Genomic DNA, 16,885 nt, shown 5'->3' on the forward strand with positions numbered 1-16,885 from the left:
ATCCATCTCAGTTAAACCTTGTTGCAAGCTGGTTATATGAAAGCTAGATGATACACCCCATGTTGCAATAAAGTTGAATCGTGGCGCAGACGGACATCTTCTTGTCTTCACATGCACCTTCAAAAACCTGCTTAATAGTGTGAGTTCACTTGTTTTAGCTTCCCAAACACCAGTAACAGCGGATCTGCTGAAGAATCCAAAACTTTACAGATATAATTGGTTGACGGATGAAGATCAATTATTCTGAATTGCTTTTCTGACCTCCACACTATGAAAGTGGAGGACTTGTCACCCTATTCTCCCTCCGCTGATGATCAGTGCCACGGCCAGCAGCTTAGAAAATTTTTCAGTATGTAAACTTCATAAAGCTATGATCACCGAGATTGGAGGAAGCGCTTCAAACTGTATCCTACAGGCTGAAATGGACAAAAAAGAAACAAATTAGCCAATACATCAAAATCAAACAATTACCTATTTCTCGATAATCTCAACTCCTTAACATACTTAAATCAATGAGCACTCACCTTTGACGCTTTAGAGAAAAAAAAATCTGCAAATTGACGAAGTTCCTTGTATAAGCTCTTGCTTCAGAAGGAGAAATCAAATTGCAGTTATTCACACCTTCCTGTTCGATCAAACACCTAGAGAATATTATGTGCTGCAGAATGTCCTTAGCAGTTACGACAGGCTATTTCTTGTTGTATGAATAGGTCGATCATTCAATTCCAAAATCAAACAAGTCAGATTGATCTACACTATGTTCACCTTTTCCAATGCAAAAGTTTAAAGGAGTTGAACTCTGTGGATCTCTTCAAGGACAAAACGGTAAAACCAGTATGTAGAAGTGACACTATATCCTAGAGGGAGTCAATCAGACTAAAGGCTGGAACTTTCCGAATTTTGAGCCCTTCCATTGCTTTCCTCAGCTCAGCAGCAGAAGTCCACTTGTTCAACTCTGCGTGTATATTCGATAATATAACATATCGTCCACAGTGCCGTGGCTGCATCTCAAGTAATCTTCTCCCTACATCATTTCCAAGATCGATAGCTCCGTGAATTTTACAGGCACCCAACAGAGCCCCCAAAACAGAAGCATCAGGCTCGAAAGGCATACTCTTTACAAAGTCCATCGCTGCCCTCAAAAGTCCTGCTCTGCCCAACAGATCAACCATACATCCATAGTGCTCCATCACAGGTACCAACCCAAAGTCGTCAACCATAGATCGAAACAATTCGAAACCAGAGTCAACAAATCCTCCACGTGCACAACTCGTTAGAGCCGCAGCAAAAGTTACCTCATTAGGGCACAAACCTTTCATCTTCATCTGCTCAAACATAGCAAGAGCCTTTTTCTCTTCACCATTACAAGCAAGGGAGGAGATCAGTGCATTCCACGTGCAAATCTCCTTGACACCCATTTGATTGAAAACTTTTATAGCATTTCTGAAGGAACTTGTCTTGCCATAGAAATCTATCAATGCTGTCCCTAAGAAAGCTGTCAGCCCAATGTCATTCTTGACAACATATCCATGTATTTGCTTCCCATAGTCACGTGCACCTCCTCCAGGAAAATTAGCACATGAAGAAAGAAGGATAACATAGGTAGCTTCATTTGGTTTCACCACACCACTCTTTACATCCTCATGAACCATCATGTTTCGAAAAAACTCAAGGGCCTCTCTGAAACGCAGATTTTTACCAAGCCCATTAATCACACTAGTCCAAGACACCACGTTTCGCCCCGGCATTCTAGAAAAGAGCGAAACAGCAGAGTCTATCAACCCATTCTTGCTAAACGCATCAAGCATTGCATTGTATGCCACAACGCATGGCTTGGGAATTTCCTCAAACACCCGACACGCACTGGCCAGCTCGCCAGTTCGCCCGTAGAAATGAATGGACGACACTCGGACAAACGGGTCGCCAGACACACCTCGTCTGACCATTTGGGCATGAAGGGCTGTGCCTAATGAAGCCGACGAAACTGCAGCTTTTACGAGGGGAGTGAAGGTGAGATCACTGGGTGGCGCTTGCTGAGCGAGCATGTGAGTGAAGAGGAGGAGGGAATTGCGAGCCTGGCCAAAGTTGGAGTAGCCTCTTATGAGCGCATTGAACAAGAGAGTGCTCGTCCATTGGGTGGGTGTGAAGAGGAGATGGCCATTGGTGATGAGGAGGGCATGGATTTGCTTGATTTGTGTTGGCTGAGTGGTACGACATTGGAGGAGTCGAAGTAGATGTTCACTCCCCTGTTTTGCATGCATAGGGAAGGACAAAAAAGAAAACCGAAGCTTCGGTAAGAACAAAGAAGATAGAACAGCGAGAGAGTATTGCTATGCAATTCCCATTATCAGGGAAAGAATTTTATGTTCCGGATGCAACGCCGGAGGGAAACGACACAATTTCATCCTTTTGATTCGTCGAACATGATTCAGTGGACGGAAAATTCATGCATAAAATTAAAAAAATTATTTTAAAATTTTAAAAAATAAAAATACTTTTCGAAATTATTCCTATCGACATTTTTCTATATTTTAATAATTTTTTTATTTTATGTTATACTTCTTTTTCTTTTCTTCATTTCCTCTTTCCTTCTTCCTCCACCACAACCGATCGGCGGAAGCCACGAACGAGCTCGAAGCCATCGGATCTGGCGAGCATCGAGCTCGCCCGTGGCCGTGGCGGTCGGTCGCCGTGGAGGAAGAAAAAAAAAAAAAAAGGAAAGAAAAAATAAATAAAAAATAATTTAAAAGTTCATATGTTTTTTTGCCTAAGATAAAATCATTTTTCAAATTAAATCCAAACACCAAAAAAAAAAAAAAAAATTGGTCACATAGTACCGAACAGTGAAAAATTAACTATTTTCTTGAAAAATGATTTCCTAAAATGTGTTTTCCTTTAACATGAAGTTTTCCTCCAAACAAAACCATAATCATTTTCATAATTTTTTCCTGCTTGCTCAATCTGATGTCATCATTTTCTTGCATGCCACCCGAGCGATATAGTATCATTCACTCGGGTAACATTTTTCAAAGGGTTAATATCATGAAAAACCCCAAACCGGTACACTTGCGATAAATTTATCCAAAACTATTTTTTGACCACAAAAAATCCTAAACTAGTAGACCCTTGACAAATTTACCTCAAACTGGTATACCCGTGATAAATTTACCTTATGTTAGTTTTCATTAAATTTTATCGTCAAATTCTTGAATTGGATGATACGTGGTAATTGCTAGGTATACACATTTGGATTTTTACTCACTGTTTGTCACATGCATATCAATTTAAGGTTTTTTTGTGGTATTAATTCAATTCAACAGAAATTAACGGAGGGTAAATTTGTCACATGTGTACTAATTTGAGATTTTTAGTAGTAAAAAAAATTAGTTTGGGGATACATTTGTCACAAATGTCTCGGTTTGGTGTTTTTAATAGTCAAAAAATTAGTTTGGGGTAAATTTATCACATGTGCACTAGTTTGAGATTTTTTTTGTCAAAAAAATAGTTTGGGGTAAATTTATCACGTATGTACAAGTTTGAGGTTTTTTATGATATTAATCCTTTTTTCAAAAGTTATGACAATAAATTGAGCGTCCCACAAAAATTATGGCATAATTAGTGTCGTTTTTCTCACATGTGCCAATGATTATGAGGTGATAATTTCCAAAAACTTGAAAAGCTCATACTCCAATATGATACACAATTACGAGATATATTGTAGCGAAATTTGTTCTTTCACATTACATAAAAAAATACAGACAGTATCGATGGGTTGAAATATACTCCATAATTAAGCTACTTCATCAATCAAGTATCCAATAATCCAAACACATAAAGAGCAAAAATTCTCGAAATTTCTCCCGCGCTTGACTTTGTTTCAAAATACCTCGTGAAATTGACTGTTTTGACCCAATAACCCTTGAGATCATGGCTGAACACATGCACATTTCGCCTCCTTTTCCGGGGGCATTTTGGTCTGAAAAAACATATTTCTTCCACGTCACTCATGTGCACATAAAAGAGCTAAAATGCCTTTTTTTTTTTCTTTGTCTGGCTTTATCCTAGTACTATTTTACAAGCCAATGTATGTGATGTGTCCGTGTGTAAGTTGCGAAATCCCGCTCTCTCACTCACGCGCCTCTCACGCGTCGCCACTTCCAGCTGTGACGCCCTGAATTTAAGGCATTGAAGTATTGTCCGCTTGGCTCGTCCCATACCGACCTCACGATCTTGTCCTTTGGCGTATAGGTAGGACTTTGCAGCCATATTGTGACTCCGTGGATTTAACTCACTGGGGTGTTGTCCTTTTGACCCGTTCCATACCGAGCCTTATAGTTTTGTCTATTGGGTACGGGTAGGCACCTTCCTAGGAGGTCACTCATCACACTTGGGCATGCTTGTATTAGTTTATTCATAAATATTTTAATTATGTCAAGTTAATTGTAAACCTTTTTTTATTTTATATATTTTACCAATTGAGTCTATCCGGCTAATTTTGATCGATAATTGATAACATGGGTGCGGATCGTCTGGTGTGGTAAGATCGACGCTGATGAATTATTTTTTAATTAACTTTTTTCTATGTTTTTCTTTTCTTTTTTAATTGTTCGGGATTGGCAAGAGGTCCCCGGCCACTAGGCAAGGGTGGGCGAGGGCTCGTAGACCCTTGCCTAGTGGCCGGAAGCCCCTTGTTGACCCTTAACAATAAGAAAAGATAGAAAAGAAAAGAAAATTTTAATAAAAAATATTAAAATTACCATGTAGGAGTGTCCACATCAACAACTTCTAATCAAAATTGGCTAGACGGAATAAATTGACAAAATGTGAAGAGGTTTAAGACTCAATTGATACAATCAAAAGGTGTAAGGCTGAACTAGCACAAGTACAATAAGTATATGACTTTTTTTTAAATAACTTTCCCCGTTATTAGGATCAAGGTGATCTAGCTCGGGTGGTAACTTCGGAACAAAGTCGAATTGGGAGGAATTTCTAGAAACCGACGTCAATTCAAGGGATTATCGAATCAAAGCGCTCATCATCTTCACGAATTATGCGATACAAAATCTGAGATTTGAATGAAATCTTTGAGAAAGAGACGGCATTTCATAGGTATCTTAGGATTGGAATATACCCAGGAGTTCACTAACAAGAAGAAGAAGAAAGAAATGATTGCGAAGTGGCTCTCCGTTGCTTGTGCTTGCGCGCATTCCCCCCGCGATTGGAAGCGCGCAAATATAATTTCGGTCTTGCCTATTTGGCAAAGAGATTCGATGGGGGGAAGAGAGGATATCCCCCCTACGCACCATGATTGGAGTGTTCATCCACCATGTTTAATGCGTGTGGAGAAGAAGCAGGACATGAGCCAATTAATTGAAATTTGATAATTGGTATTCGCACCAAACCCTCATTTTAAAATGGTTGGAGAGTTTCGATTAGGAAAGAAAAGATTAGGAACTTTAGAAGGGAGTGAGATCGACCTTCGAATATATTATCGGCAGCGACGAAGTCAAGGGATGCTAACCACCGGCGTCGGCGACGGCCGCCCCGGGCCGCGGGCTGTTCGGTGTAGCTTCTTTTGTTAAAATTCATCATGCTCTTCTAGAAATTTTTCACGCAAAATCTCTCAATTCTACCCTTTTTTTATTAACCTCCGGTTGAAATCTATGTGCGGTTGTTACTGCTTGGTTACCAGGATTCTACTTAGAAGTTGCCTCAACAATATGATATCTTAATTTACGAAATGGTAGATTAGCCATTGGCCTAATTGGAATATAAGAGAGGTCTTCCCTCAATTAATCGTCCCAAGTATTTTATGACGGATCGATTTGGCTAAATCTTTTTAAATGTTGGGTTTTGCCAACACACCATGTATTTGTGCTTTCACTAGTAATAGTGTAAGACAAGAAAGATATCTCGTCATGATTGATAACTTTTATGACTTTCAAAAACAAGCACCCAATTACGCCAATTGATTAATCGTGTTTAACCATTAATGGAATTAATTCAAGGCGTCGAATTTCGATAATTATCACGCGATGCAATGACCCCGTCTAAAAGGATTCCCACGTCTTAAAAATTGAATTTCCATATCTGGATTTCAACCGTGTTCTTCCTTTTGCCTTTCGACGAGTCAAACGTTAGTTGAATGTCAATTAAAAAGAAAAAAACCACGTACGCTAATTTTTATTTTATTTTATTTGGGTCGTAGTTGTAAATGACAGCCAATTCTGGTTAACGACATCACACATCATCACAACATGGAGAAAGCTAGCTCACTAAAAATCGTACAAACGAACGGAAAGTTGTGGTTGGCCACCTTAATTTGTGCCATGCTTTTCTATTGCTCGCTCTCTTCTTCTTCTCTGTCGCCCCCATTTGTAACGGACTGCCCTCCTCTCTCTCTCTCTCTCTCTCTCTCTCTCTCTCCTCTCTCTGTGATGATTTCGTAGTATTGGCATTTCTCTTTCCTCCCCTCCTCCATGAACGTAGTAGCCTGTAGACCACGAAACCATCAAAGAGAGGAGAGGCATCGTCGTCCTTAGGATAATTTGGTGCTACGCCACCGCTGCGGAAAGGGAGGTTGGCTTTTAGGCAGCCTCCTCCTCCTCCTCTTCCTCCTCCTGGATTGAATTGTACGTTCTCTCTCTATCTCTTTTTCCCCTTTTCCTCAGGTCTTATGGGCGTGTAACGTGAGCATGGATGAATTACACGTCTGTGGGCTTCAAGAACTTGAATTTCTCATCGTGGTTTTTGATGGGTCTGTTGCAGGGGTTGATTTCTTGGTGTTTTCTTGATTTTGGCCCTGTAAAAGAGGGAGCTTTATTTATTTTTTTTCGAAAGTTCGATTCTCCTGTGTTGTCATTCCCAATGGTGATGTCATCTGATAACGTGCACGGACTTGTTTTGGCCCTCTCGTCGAGCGTCTTCATCGGTTCTAGCTTCATTGTCAAGAAAAAGGGGTTGAAGAAAGCTGGGATAACTGGAGTCAGAGCAGGTTCTCTTTTTTTTTTTTTTGCCCTTTTTCCTCGTTGAATTAGCTTCATTTTCCGGGAATTTCTATGCCCAGAATGTGGGCGTATTTGGTGTAGATGGCTTTGGGTGTTAAAAGTTTTTTTCCCCTTGATGTCTGATAGTTTTCTGCCTATTTACAGGTTCAGGGGGTTATTCGTACTTATATGAACCCTGGTGGTGGGTAGGAATGATAACCAGTAAGTTCTAACGTTCTGGGTCTGTTTGATACATCGAGCATGTTTCTTGAAGCTTTTCTCGCGGTTTTATTGTTAGGACATGGAGAGTTGTGCATGTGATTGTTATTCAAGTAAATACTATTTTTTTTTTGGCTATTCATGTGGTAAAAAGATTTGCTAGCGCCTTTGTTACAAATAATGCTCTCTGAACAAATGAAATCCTGTGAGAAAGCTTAAACATCTATAGCTCTTACTTGAGTATGGCATCAGTACGTCGGTTAGTCAAATTCCATCATATGGAAGGTGCACTACCTTCTTATGATGATGTATTTGGGGATTAAGATTGTCTTTGTATCTGTAATCATCCATTACAGCCAGAGCATATGGTCGTGTGCCTGCACACCTTGTTCACTTACAGAGAGTCAGAGAGGGTAATATTTTTTTGTGCCGTTATATTAGGCCCATCAACCTGATTCTTGCTTCTTCCTGGGACATGTCTTCCCGTTTTTTCTTCTTCTTGTTACCAACAGACCAATCTTCGACTGCAGGTTCAGATAGCTCCTAGGATCCGGTGCTTAAATTCTTTTTCCTTACTTTTCTTTTTCTTTGGGCGAAGGAGGGACTAGGAAGGTCTTATGTTGTTGCAGGAACTTCATTTGTATTGCAAGTTCTTACCAAGCTTTGTCTACTTCACGAGGAATTCCAAACCAGAAGTTTTCCCGATACACGAACAACGATCTCTCTTGCACCTCTGTGTTTGAATCCTTCCTACTTCTTAGCTTCTCGATAAATTATTACTGCTTTGGTCGGAAGGCAGTCTCTTGACTGAAAAAGGAATGAAAAATTGCAACATGGATATGGGTAATGTTATGCTCCTTGACCTGAAAGGATCAAGATTTAAGTTTAAAGAAAGATCTGTTCAAAGACAATTGGAAAACAATTATTGTCTTCGGTTTTAATTTTCCAATGCTGTTTACATATCAGATTGTCGTAGAAATCTTTCTTATAGCATCAGGGGATGGACAATGTGACTATGATCCACTTATTTGATACGAATTTAGTTAGACTGATATAGTTTTTGTCTAGGATAAAACCACACATTTATGTACTCAAATCCACCATAATTCATCGAATGCTAATGATTAAATCTTATCTAGAGAGTGCCAAAGAGAAATCAATTCATCAAGGAGCTAGATACAGTAGACAGCTAGACAAATCAGCACTCTAGAGAGGAGAATTTGGCGCATGATAGTGTTGTGGTTGAACCCTTTTGGGTCACTAGTAAAAGCAGCAAAGATTATCCAGCTCTTCTTTTACTAGAGAACTTGCCTCCCTAGTAGTCTCAATTTCATTTTCCTGCATATAGCCGCTACATAGATGAGCCAAAGTTGAGTTTAACATGCATTTTCTCAACCTCTTGTGACCTTAAGTTCATACAATGGCGGGTGTGTTGTGATCAATTAATTGCTTCATCGCATTTTTGGCAGTGATTGTTGGGGAGATTGCCAATTTCGCTGCCTATGCATATGCTCCTGCAATTCTTGTTACACCTTTGGGAGCACTGAGTATCATCTTCAGGTATTGATGTTGAAATTGTCAAGTAAATAAGGTAGCTGTCTCTAAATCTACAAGAAATAAGAAAATGGACATATTTAATATTCTAGAAGCTGTTATTTTTCAGCGATGACCGATCTTAAAAACCATGATGCAGTGCAGTGCTTGCCCATTTTATCTTGGAGGAGAAATTGCACATCTTTGGTGTGCTTGGATGTGTTCTTTGTGTGGTGGGTTCCACGAGCATCGTCTTACATGCTCCAAAGGAACGAGACATTGAATCCGTTAAACAATTGTGGCGCCTCGCCACCCAGCCAGGTATCAGTCAAGTTAAAACAAGTACCCTTCAGACTTCGAATAATACTCCTTGAATGTCTTGAGGATGTTGTGCTGAAAGAAACTCTCCTCTGGCGACAGGTTTTATCGTGTATACTGTTGTAGTTCTCATCGTGGTTGCTGTTCTTATTTTCTGCTATGCACCACGTTATGGACCTACTAATATGATGGTTTATATTGGGATTTGCTCTCTCATGGGTTCTCTAACGGTCAGTGTACTATCTTAGAACTCTAGCTACATCAATTTCTCGAAGCCGCAATGAACTTTAATGTTTCCTACAGGTGATGAGTGTTAAAGCATTGGGCATCGCCCTGAAGCTCACATTTTCAGGAATGAACCAATTCATTTACTTCCCGACATGGTTCTTCACCATTGTTGTCGTCTTTTTTAGTCTCATGCAGATCAACTTCTTGAACAAGGTAAGTTGTAGATCTATCAATCAAGAAAGATTCAAAATTTTCACCAAGACGTTTCAGTAAATGTTAGATTTTACACCCACCCACCTTTTACGAAGTTAATCCAAGAATTGATTGGATGAAGGACCTAAGTCTGATGCATGGGGTAGAGTATCACCTTTTCACATTTATTGCTTGTTCTCTCGATAGGTCCAGATTTTCTTATCCCCTGATTGAATGACAATTATATGAGTCAAAATGTTTCTTCTGACAGGCGCTCGACACCTTCAATACTGCTGTAATATCTCCAGTGTACTATGTGATGTTCACGACATTCACCATCCTTGCCAGCATGATCATGTTCAAGGTAAAATAAGACTCACTGTTGTTTGTGTTAGTAAAAGAAATGCACGTCGACTTAAACCCCCTGTCCACATGAAGAATTTGACCTCATGGGAATATGAAAATAATACATTTTATTCATGTGGATATTGATACATGTATGCAGCCCAAAACAATCCCAACAGAAGCACTAGTGTCGCTTCGAAAAAATACAGAAGCAGTATCTTTTAAATTCAATCTGGTATCTTATAGTCTACGGGGCGATCTTAACCTTTTGAGCTCAAGCTTCACACAACTAGGTCTCTGAAATTTTTAATTATTGGCACAAGGATTGATTGGGCTACTGATCCAGTCTGCAGATCTTGACACTGAGAAACTTTGGTCTATACAATTTAGAGAGACGCATATTCTTTGTTAATTCCATTTGCTCGACATCATTGTGCGATAATGCATATCTGCCATTGTGCTTTTTCAGCATTTTAAAGCAGTGACGGTATGCCTTATTCTTTTTCCCTCGGTATGCTTGGGAATGCAGGACTGGGATTCTCAAAATGCATCACAAATCGTTACTGAGTTGTGCGGTTTCATCACTATACTCTCCGGAACGTTCCTTCTTCACAAAACCAAAGACATGGGAGATGAGAAAACCTCCAACACCCCTCCGGTCTTTTCAAGTCCACAAAATCCAAACTCAAACGCAAACGATGGATAGTATGAGTCATCGATGCATCTAACCTTTCTTGTTAAAAGCCCGCCCTGGCAGTTTCCGAATGTACATGGGAATGAGCACAAGGGAGAACAGGAACAACAGACTTTTCTCACCTGAAGATGACTGGCGCTGGAGGGAAAGAAGGTTTAAATTTTTGTCAATGCCAAAATACCGGAGCACCATCCGACATAGTTTTGTGGGGATTGGCAAAATGGTGTGATACCCATGTAGGATCAATCTTTGGTTATTTTACCGACAGTTCGCTTCCACTTTTTTTACTTTGCCATTTATATTGGTTTCCCATACTCCGCCAGTGAACAGAATCTTGATGCACTGTGAATATGTCCAGCAAAGCTTTATTTGTCTTGTGCAGGAACCTCTGGAGTAGTTATGAATTGTTTGAAACAAAGAAATTCCACACTATACCAATCTTTTTTCTGGTCATTAGCTTGTGCGTGTTAGTGTTGTATCTTTGTTATATTCAGAATGAAATTGCGGAAGTTTATGATGTCCAACCTGGATTTATCTTTTATAGCCTAAAATGAAAGCAGAAAAGAAGAGGTTGCCTACATATTTCTATCTTATGTAAGGGGCAAACGTTCTCTTTTCAGCACTCCTTTTTCGTTTCTCTAGGAGCGAATGCTCCGATTTGGGCGAACTCAGAATTCACGAAGCACTTTCCGAAAGCAGCACAAACACAGATATACTCACATTCAGCTTGAGAATGTGATTGACAGTAGAACTACAACACTAGAATTCCTTTTTTTTTTTTTTCCTGAATGTGACCTTGAAGCACCCCCATATATCTGCAAATTGTCACTTTGGAGTTGGTTAAAACACTTGCTGACAGTTCTTGTCTGAAACAGATGAGGTTGGCCATTAAAAAAATGTATTGTGGTCTAGAATACACTAATCCTCCTGTAATCTTAGTCCTCTTTTGTGTTCTACTCTGCCCATTTCATAAAGTATTCTACCCGGCTTAACAACAGCTACTCAATATTCGGGAAATCCTTTACAACGAGAACCCTATATACATAAACCTGTTAAATAAATAAAACAAGAGGTGATGGGCAATGCTGCCAAACTGCCTGAGATGGACAAAAGTTTAAAAAGATGGGGCTAAATGATTAGCTTTTAGTTATCTGTTGTCAGGTCCAGTAGATATCAAGGGGTTTCTATAGATCGTCTCGTTTTACCTTGTCTAAGTAAAAGGGGTGGGCAAACAATTGCCAATCATAAACGATGCCTTCCGATTCACTGTCCGCATTAAAAATGCACATCAAAGCAACATGAGAGGACACCAGCGTATCAGAAACATCCAAATCCTGATCACAAAAGATGATTTAATTCAGAGACAAATTCAGGACAACGAGAAACAGAAAACCTCAACGTCATGCTATTGAGAGACGCTTCTCAGGAGTTACACATGGGGCTGAATCTTGCCCTGTGACTTAATGAAACCAAAACTATGTATCTCAAACGATGACGGTAACTAGGCGAACTTTTCTGGGTTCTTACGATCCAACTCATAGCTAGCCAATTCCAAAGATGAACTAGAACTAATACCGTAGCACTTGGACCCCTTTAAACAGGTGCTTCAGCGTCCCGGGCCTATCTCCGAACAAAGTAGAGCTTACCCATAACATGAAGAATAGCAACAAATGCAATGAAGCCAATACTCATCACAAGGACAACATTTGGAGAAATCTTAAGTCCTGGAGCATCATCTGTGTAGAACTGGAGCATGGTCCCAGTTGCTCCTCCGGAGGCCCCCCCGCTAGCGGTCCTACGCCTCCGCATGCTTGCGGTGGCAGCTGCACTTCCTCTGGGCGGAGTTGGTCCGGTTAAAGCCATTTCTGGAAAAGTTGCAGACAATATAAGACTTGTTTCTCCAAAATCCTTTCATTCAGGAAGCAAGACTGCTGGAACACTTGACAACCAATTCTCAGCTCAGCATTCAACATCATGACATGCCTTATTATCAATACAATGCTGGGGCTACTGCCTCTCCCTTGCATATTAATATAAGGGTGCTTATAGGGTCCCATAAGCACAAGACCGGACAAGTCCCATATTTTAGCCTTAAATATAGAACCTACCGTTAAATCAATTGCATTTATAGGTAGTACTTTAACTTTATGGGTCATAACTTACCTGTAATTGTCTTGGCTTGTTTACCTTGTGACTAGTAATTTATCATCAAATGTGCTAACACTTGGTAATTAACCAATAGCATACCTCAAAATTGTCCTAAAGACCTTCTAAATGAGAAGTTAGCAACCATCCCTTCACATGTGGTAATTTACCTTAAAGTCTCATAAGATTGAATATCCTAGCGTTCGTGACTTTCCATGAATCGTAATCAACCTAAATATATCTATCTTGTTTTTTTCTATTCTTAGTAACTCATTTCCATGATCATTCCTTCACACTCTGTAAATCTGAAGGCTCTATATGTGAGTAATTGTCATCTTGTCATAGTTTTCCTCAATCAACAGTAACATTGGCAATTTCATAGTCAGCAATTTTCCTTAAATATTCGTAAGTCCAATCTTTCAAAACCATCTGATTGGTTGAAATTTTTTCTTTATCAATCCAGCAATCCAGATAACATACAGAACCACATCCTGTAATTGTTGGACTAGACCGTAGACTTTCCCAATATGGTAAGTTGGAACTAGCCAACATCTACGTGGGTTCCACGAGCTCAAAGTTACATACCTATTTTTTAACCCTTCCAATTCCTGTAAATCAGCTTTATCTCTCTTCCCCTCCCTATCTCTCTCCTCACACAAAGCAACACGTCACAACAACAATTGAAAGCACCCCCAGTATGAGGACCAGAGCTACCTAAGACAATAGCTTTTGTAGTTCTCCCTAATTCTTAATCAAGGGCCATCAAAAGGTTGGCAATTCTTATAAGAAGTCAACAGTCAACCTCATCGCTGAAAGAAAGAAAGAGGAAACCCCGCCTGCTGGCTCTAGAACAATGGAAATAGCAGATTAGCCCTACAAGAAAGAGGGAAGGAGGGAGGCCGCATCAGATTGAGTACACACCCTGTCTGACAACTCAGGCATGAATCCACTGGAAAAATTCTGGTAACTACGCAGATAATCAACACAGGACAAATTCTAGCCTGAGGCCAGGCCATCTCCAAATTGAACTCTCTATCATCATTCCAAAGATCACCGCCGAGATAGACCACTTGTCGATAGGTGCAAGAAGGAATTTGCTTAGCTAAAAAAAGAGGACAAAACAAGAAATTGAAGCCTAAATTGGCGAGGCAGCAAGTCCATTAACTACATTATAAACATTAAACAGACATCTTTCTACGGCTACAAATTAGTCATACAATATGCCCAGAGCAGAAACAGCGACTCACTGCTAACAATGTCCAGACCTCGAAATCTCACGACCCAGATTCACTATTGAAGCCAGACGTTCTTGTTACTCGAATCCAGATCGCATATGCACAAGCACACGGGAATCTGAACGTACAGAGCGTCGAAACAGTAAAAACACAGATCTCCGACACGCCAGGGGCAAGACGCCGACTCTAAATTAAATTGAAAAGTTTTTAAAAAAAAAAAACGCAAGAATCTGCCAAATTCGACGTTTAGGAAGCCATCAGATCAGCGAAGAGACGAATCGAAGAGATATACTAGCCCAAGAAAAAACGAAAGCAAAGATGATCAAGCAAAAAAAAAAAAAACAAAACACACGCCAAGAAATTACCTCGTCAATTAAGAATACGAGGATTGGATCCCCGGACGACGAACGGATTGAACTCCCCGAGGGGTCGCTGAAAAATGCAATCTTTCAACGGGCGATGACGAAATCGAACGGAAGGAGAGTTGAGTTCCTGAATTCTGATCAGGACTAGAGAGGAGGAGTACTATAAAATTCGCACCTTTTTTTTTTTTTTTTCCAGTTTTATTAGTCAGTTGAATTAAAGCCTTCTCCACGTACAAGCAGCCAATGGTTCTCCGCCACGTCGGAATCGACGGCCCCACCTACAAGATGGCCGGATGCGTGGACTTTGGAAATTTGTGACTTTTCATATGCATACGACTTCAAATGCCACATCTTCCTTAAAGGACGTAAGTAGAATCTCTTCAGTGCATCGTACTTTTTGGAACAAAGTTGTTCCTAAGCATTGTCGTTTTTTAGAACCAAAATTGTCCACCTCCTCCTCCTCTTTCTTGTCTTCTCTACCACATATGAAAGGTATATAAATAAGTAGAATGAAAAATATAAAGATCAATCCTAATAAATAGGAATAATGATACATATAGTCCCTGAATTTTGATCAAATATGTAGTGTAACTTATGAACTTTTATTTTGACCAACATGATTCTTGGACTTTAATTCAATATGAAATGTGGTCTCCGAGTTTTTAATTTAACAAATACGATTCCTTATATGTTGTATATGTAAATCATAGATGTGAAAATATGATGAATAAACTTTTGGATGTTCGGAGACTAAGTTGAACATGTTCCAAAAGTTTAGGGACCACATTACACATTAGGTTGAAATTCAGGGATTATATTGGTTAAATTAAAAGTTTATGGACTATATTGTACATTTGATTAAAATTCAGGAATTATTTGTATCATTTTGCCTAATAAAGACAATTAGTCTAAGCTTATCTATTTTAATGATAGTCTTGAGTCACATAGGATGTTTCTTGGGAGGATAATACCAGGAGTTTTATGTCCCTTTGACTGTTAACAATTATTCTTGCTCGACATGAAATTGAGTTGACCCCGAAAATGGATTGAGTGGTTTCTGCATTCTGCAGCCTGAGACGGATTTCACCAGTTTTTCGGAGATGGGACGGTCTAGTCCTTGATCAGGCGATTGAATGCGAGCGAGCACAAGGGGGTTGTTGTCTGTGGATATTCTGTGTTCGCCTGATTCAAGTTATGATGGTCGGTGTAGGTCATTCATGAAAAGTTGTGATGAAGAAACAGAGCACTTTTCATTCGTGTTAGATGTCTCTCCATGGCTAACAGTAGCAGATACTGGTATTGCAACTTCTTCATTGGAATAGCGTGCGATGGACAAACTCACATACACTTAAGGCTGCCTGTTGAGTCCCTGGTGCAATTCTAGTGCGTCAGCAAGCGATGGTGTTCAGTACTTTTTGTTCCTCAGCTCGTGAAGATGCACCTGAGACAGGCGCTTAGATGCAGTTCAAATCCTTGCAAGAGAATATTCAGAAGCTGTCCTCTACAAACCATGGATTATGACTCATGCAATGAACAGGCCATAACCAAAATCAATAGCCCAGCGAGGCGTTATACTAGCGACATGCTTGACATTGCAGCAAGTGATGGATTAGTATGCTTAGCCTACTGGGATTGTCTCGTTGTTTGTACCCTGAGCACCATGGAATTTAGTGAGTTGCTGACACTCAGTTCAGCCCCCAAGGATTTCTTGTATGTTTACTTCCACGGGTTTGGGTATGACTAATCAGCTGATGACTACAAAATGCTAAGAGAATCTTTCTTCACCAACCAGTTTAGCTCTAGAGAAGTGTTGGTTGAGGAGAAATGGGTGTGTGGAGAAAGCTTAATGCCAAGATGAAGTTTTAACTGTGCCATGCTGAAATTTATTTTAACAGCGCCATTAATTGGTTAAGGAGTTTCCGATGCAGATATGGCAGTGGGAAGAAGAGTGCAGTTGACATTTTTCTTTTTGTTTTTTTCAATTTAGCAGATGAGAGTTCTGCGAGGTAGTGCCGATGCCAGATATCGATCCGGGCAAGGTAGAGCTGATGCCAGAAATTAATCAGGGCAAGATTGATACAGTGCTAGGAGTTCATCATGGACGTTTGCCTTTTCTTATCATTATTATTGCACTTCTCAGCAAGATTGTCCGATAGAGGCATGGGGTGATGAAAGAATATGGAGTGAGTCAATCTTGGACTGAACTCTTCATTAGGCTGTGAGATATGGTGGAAGCGGGTTAGTATTTCCATTGGCCTTGACACAGGAGCAGGAATATCGTGTCTAATGCGGATTGTTTGAAAATCTCTCTATAACTCAAAGGAACAAAGGTAGAACATTTTCGTTTCGTAATGTCCAAAGAATCATTTGATGAATTCAACTGTTAGGTGCACCGTAAAATCAGAATTCATTCCCATTCTCTGCTTACTGCATCGCGGGACAAGTAATCTTATGCTACTCAGTAGATACTTCTAGTGAGTGATGATCCCTTGGTACAGATAATCATGTATTCATTGAACTATGTTGGCCATCAGTACAAATCCGAGTCAGTACTAGAAATTTCAGTCTCAGGAATTTCATTTTGGAGCAGAGTCTGCGACCTTCTCCAAACACACTGATCTTTAC

The 16,885-nt window shown here is 39.9% G+C and overlaps 3 protein-coding genes and 1 long non-coding RNA gene across 5 annotated transcripts; 1 reads left to right on the forward strand and 3 right to left on the reverse strand.

Annotated features, from left to right (window-relative positions):
* Positions 1 to 226: 226 nt before the first annotated feature.
* LOC115743386 (putative pentatricopeptide repeat-containing protein At1g10330) lies at positions 227 to 2,378 on the reverse strand. Its single transcript, XM_030678139.2, has 2 exons — positions 525 to 2,378; positions 227 to 416 (listed from the first exon to the last, which is right to left on the reverse strand). The coding sequence occupies exon 1, from the start codon at positions 2,259 to 2,261 to the stop codon at positions 858 to 860; it is 1,404 nt and encodes a 467-aa protein (XP_030533999.1). The 5' UTR covers positions 2,262 to 2,378; the 3' UTR covers positions 227 to 416; positions 525 to 857.
* Positions 2,379 to 4,900: 2,522 nt separating this feature from the next.
* Positions 4,901 to 14,250, reverse strand: LOC125313846. Its single transcript, XR_007197521.1, has 5 exons — positions 13,898 to 14,250; positions 12,495 to 12,498; positions 10,496 to 10,505; positions 5,132 to 5,142; positions 4,901 to 4,914 (listed from the first exon to the last, which is right to left on the reverse strand). It is a non-coding gene; the product is annotated as an uncharacterized LOC125313846 (long non-coding RNA).
* On the forward strand, positions 6,388 to 11,036 carry LOC115743374 (probable magnesium transporter NIPA2). The gene is made up of 9 exons (XM_048274533.1): positions 6,388 to 6,633; positions 6,769 to 6,994; positions 7,152 to 7,208; positions 8,675 to 8,765; positions 8,899 to 9,059; positions 9,159 to 9,286; positions 9,360 to 9,497; positions 9,748 to 9,840; positions 10,351 to 11,036. The coding sequence occupies exons 2-9, from the start codon at positions 6,868 to 6,870 to the stop codon at positions 10,525 to 10,527; spliced, it is 972 nt and encodes a 323-aa protein (XP_048130490.1). The 5' UTR covers positions 6,388 to 6,633; positions 6,769 to 6,867; the 3' UTR covers positions 10,528 to 11,036.
* On the reverse strand, positions 11,838 to 14,436 carry LOC115743375 (protein transport protein Sec61 subunit beta-like). Of its 2 annotated transcripts, XM_030678127.2 has the most exons (3): positions 14,261 to 14,436; positions 13,497 to 13,533; positions 11,838 to 12,380 (listed from the first exon to the last, which is right to left on the reverse strand). In XM_030678127.2, exon 3 carries the CDS (start codon positions 12,376 to 12,378, stop codon positions 12,136 to 12,138), a length of 243 nt encoding a protein of 80 aa, XP_030533987.1. In that variant the 5' UTR covers positions 12,379 to 12,380; positions 13,497 to 13,533; positions 14,261 to 14,436; the 3' UTR covers positions 11,838 to 12,135. The 2 variants fall into 2 exon arrangements, with proteins under 2 accessions (XP_030533987.1, XP_030533986.1); XM_030678126.2 differs by lacking the exon at positions 13,497 to 13,533 and having other exon boundaries at positions 14,261 to 14,429.
* Positions 14,437 to 16,885: the final 2,449 nt, after the last annotated feature.

This window comes from Rhodamnia argentea, chromosome 1 (genome assembly GCF_020921035.1).
Source record: "Rhodamnia argentea isolate NSW1041297 chromosome 1, ASM2092103v1, whole genome shotgun sequence".
Classification (NCBI taxonomy): domain Eukaryota; kingdom Viridiplantae; phylum Streptophyta; class Magnoliopsida; order Myrtales; family Myrtaceae; genus Rhodamnia; species Rhodamnia argentea.

Coding starts and splice junctions, on each gene's coding strand:
- LOC115743375 (XM_030678127.2), bottom strand. CDS start 12,378: ATGGCTTTAACCGGACCAACTCCGCCCAGAGGAAGTGCAGCTGCCACC.
- LOC115743386 (XM_030678139.2), bottom strand. CDS start 2,261: ATGCATGCAAAACAGGGGAGTGAACATCTACTTCGACTCCTCCAATGT.
- LOC115743374 (XM_048274533.1), top strand. CDS start 6,868: ATGGTGATGTCATCTGATAACGTGCACGGACTTGTTTTGGCCCTCTCG. Junction 7,209..8,674: donor GTGGGTAGGAATGATAACCA/GTAAGTTCTAAC, acceptor CATTTTTGGCAG/TGATTGTTGGGGAGATTGCC. Junction 9,287..9,359: donor CTCTCATGGGTTCTCTAACG/GTCAGTGTACTA, acceptor TGTTTCCTACAG/GTGATGAGTGTTAAAGCATT.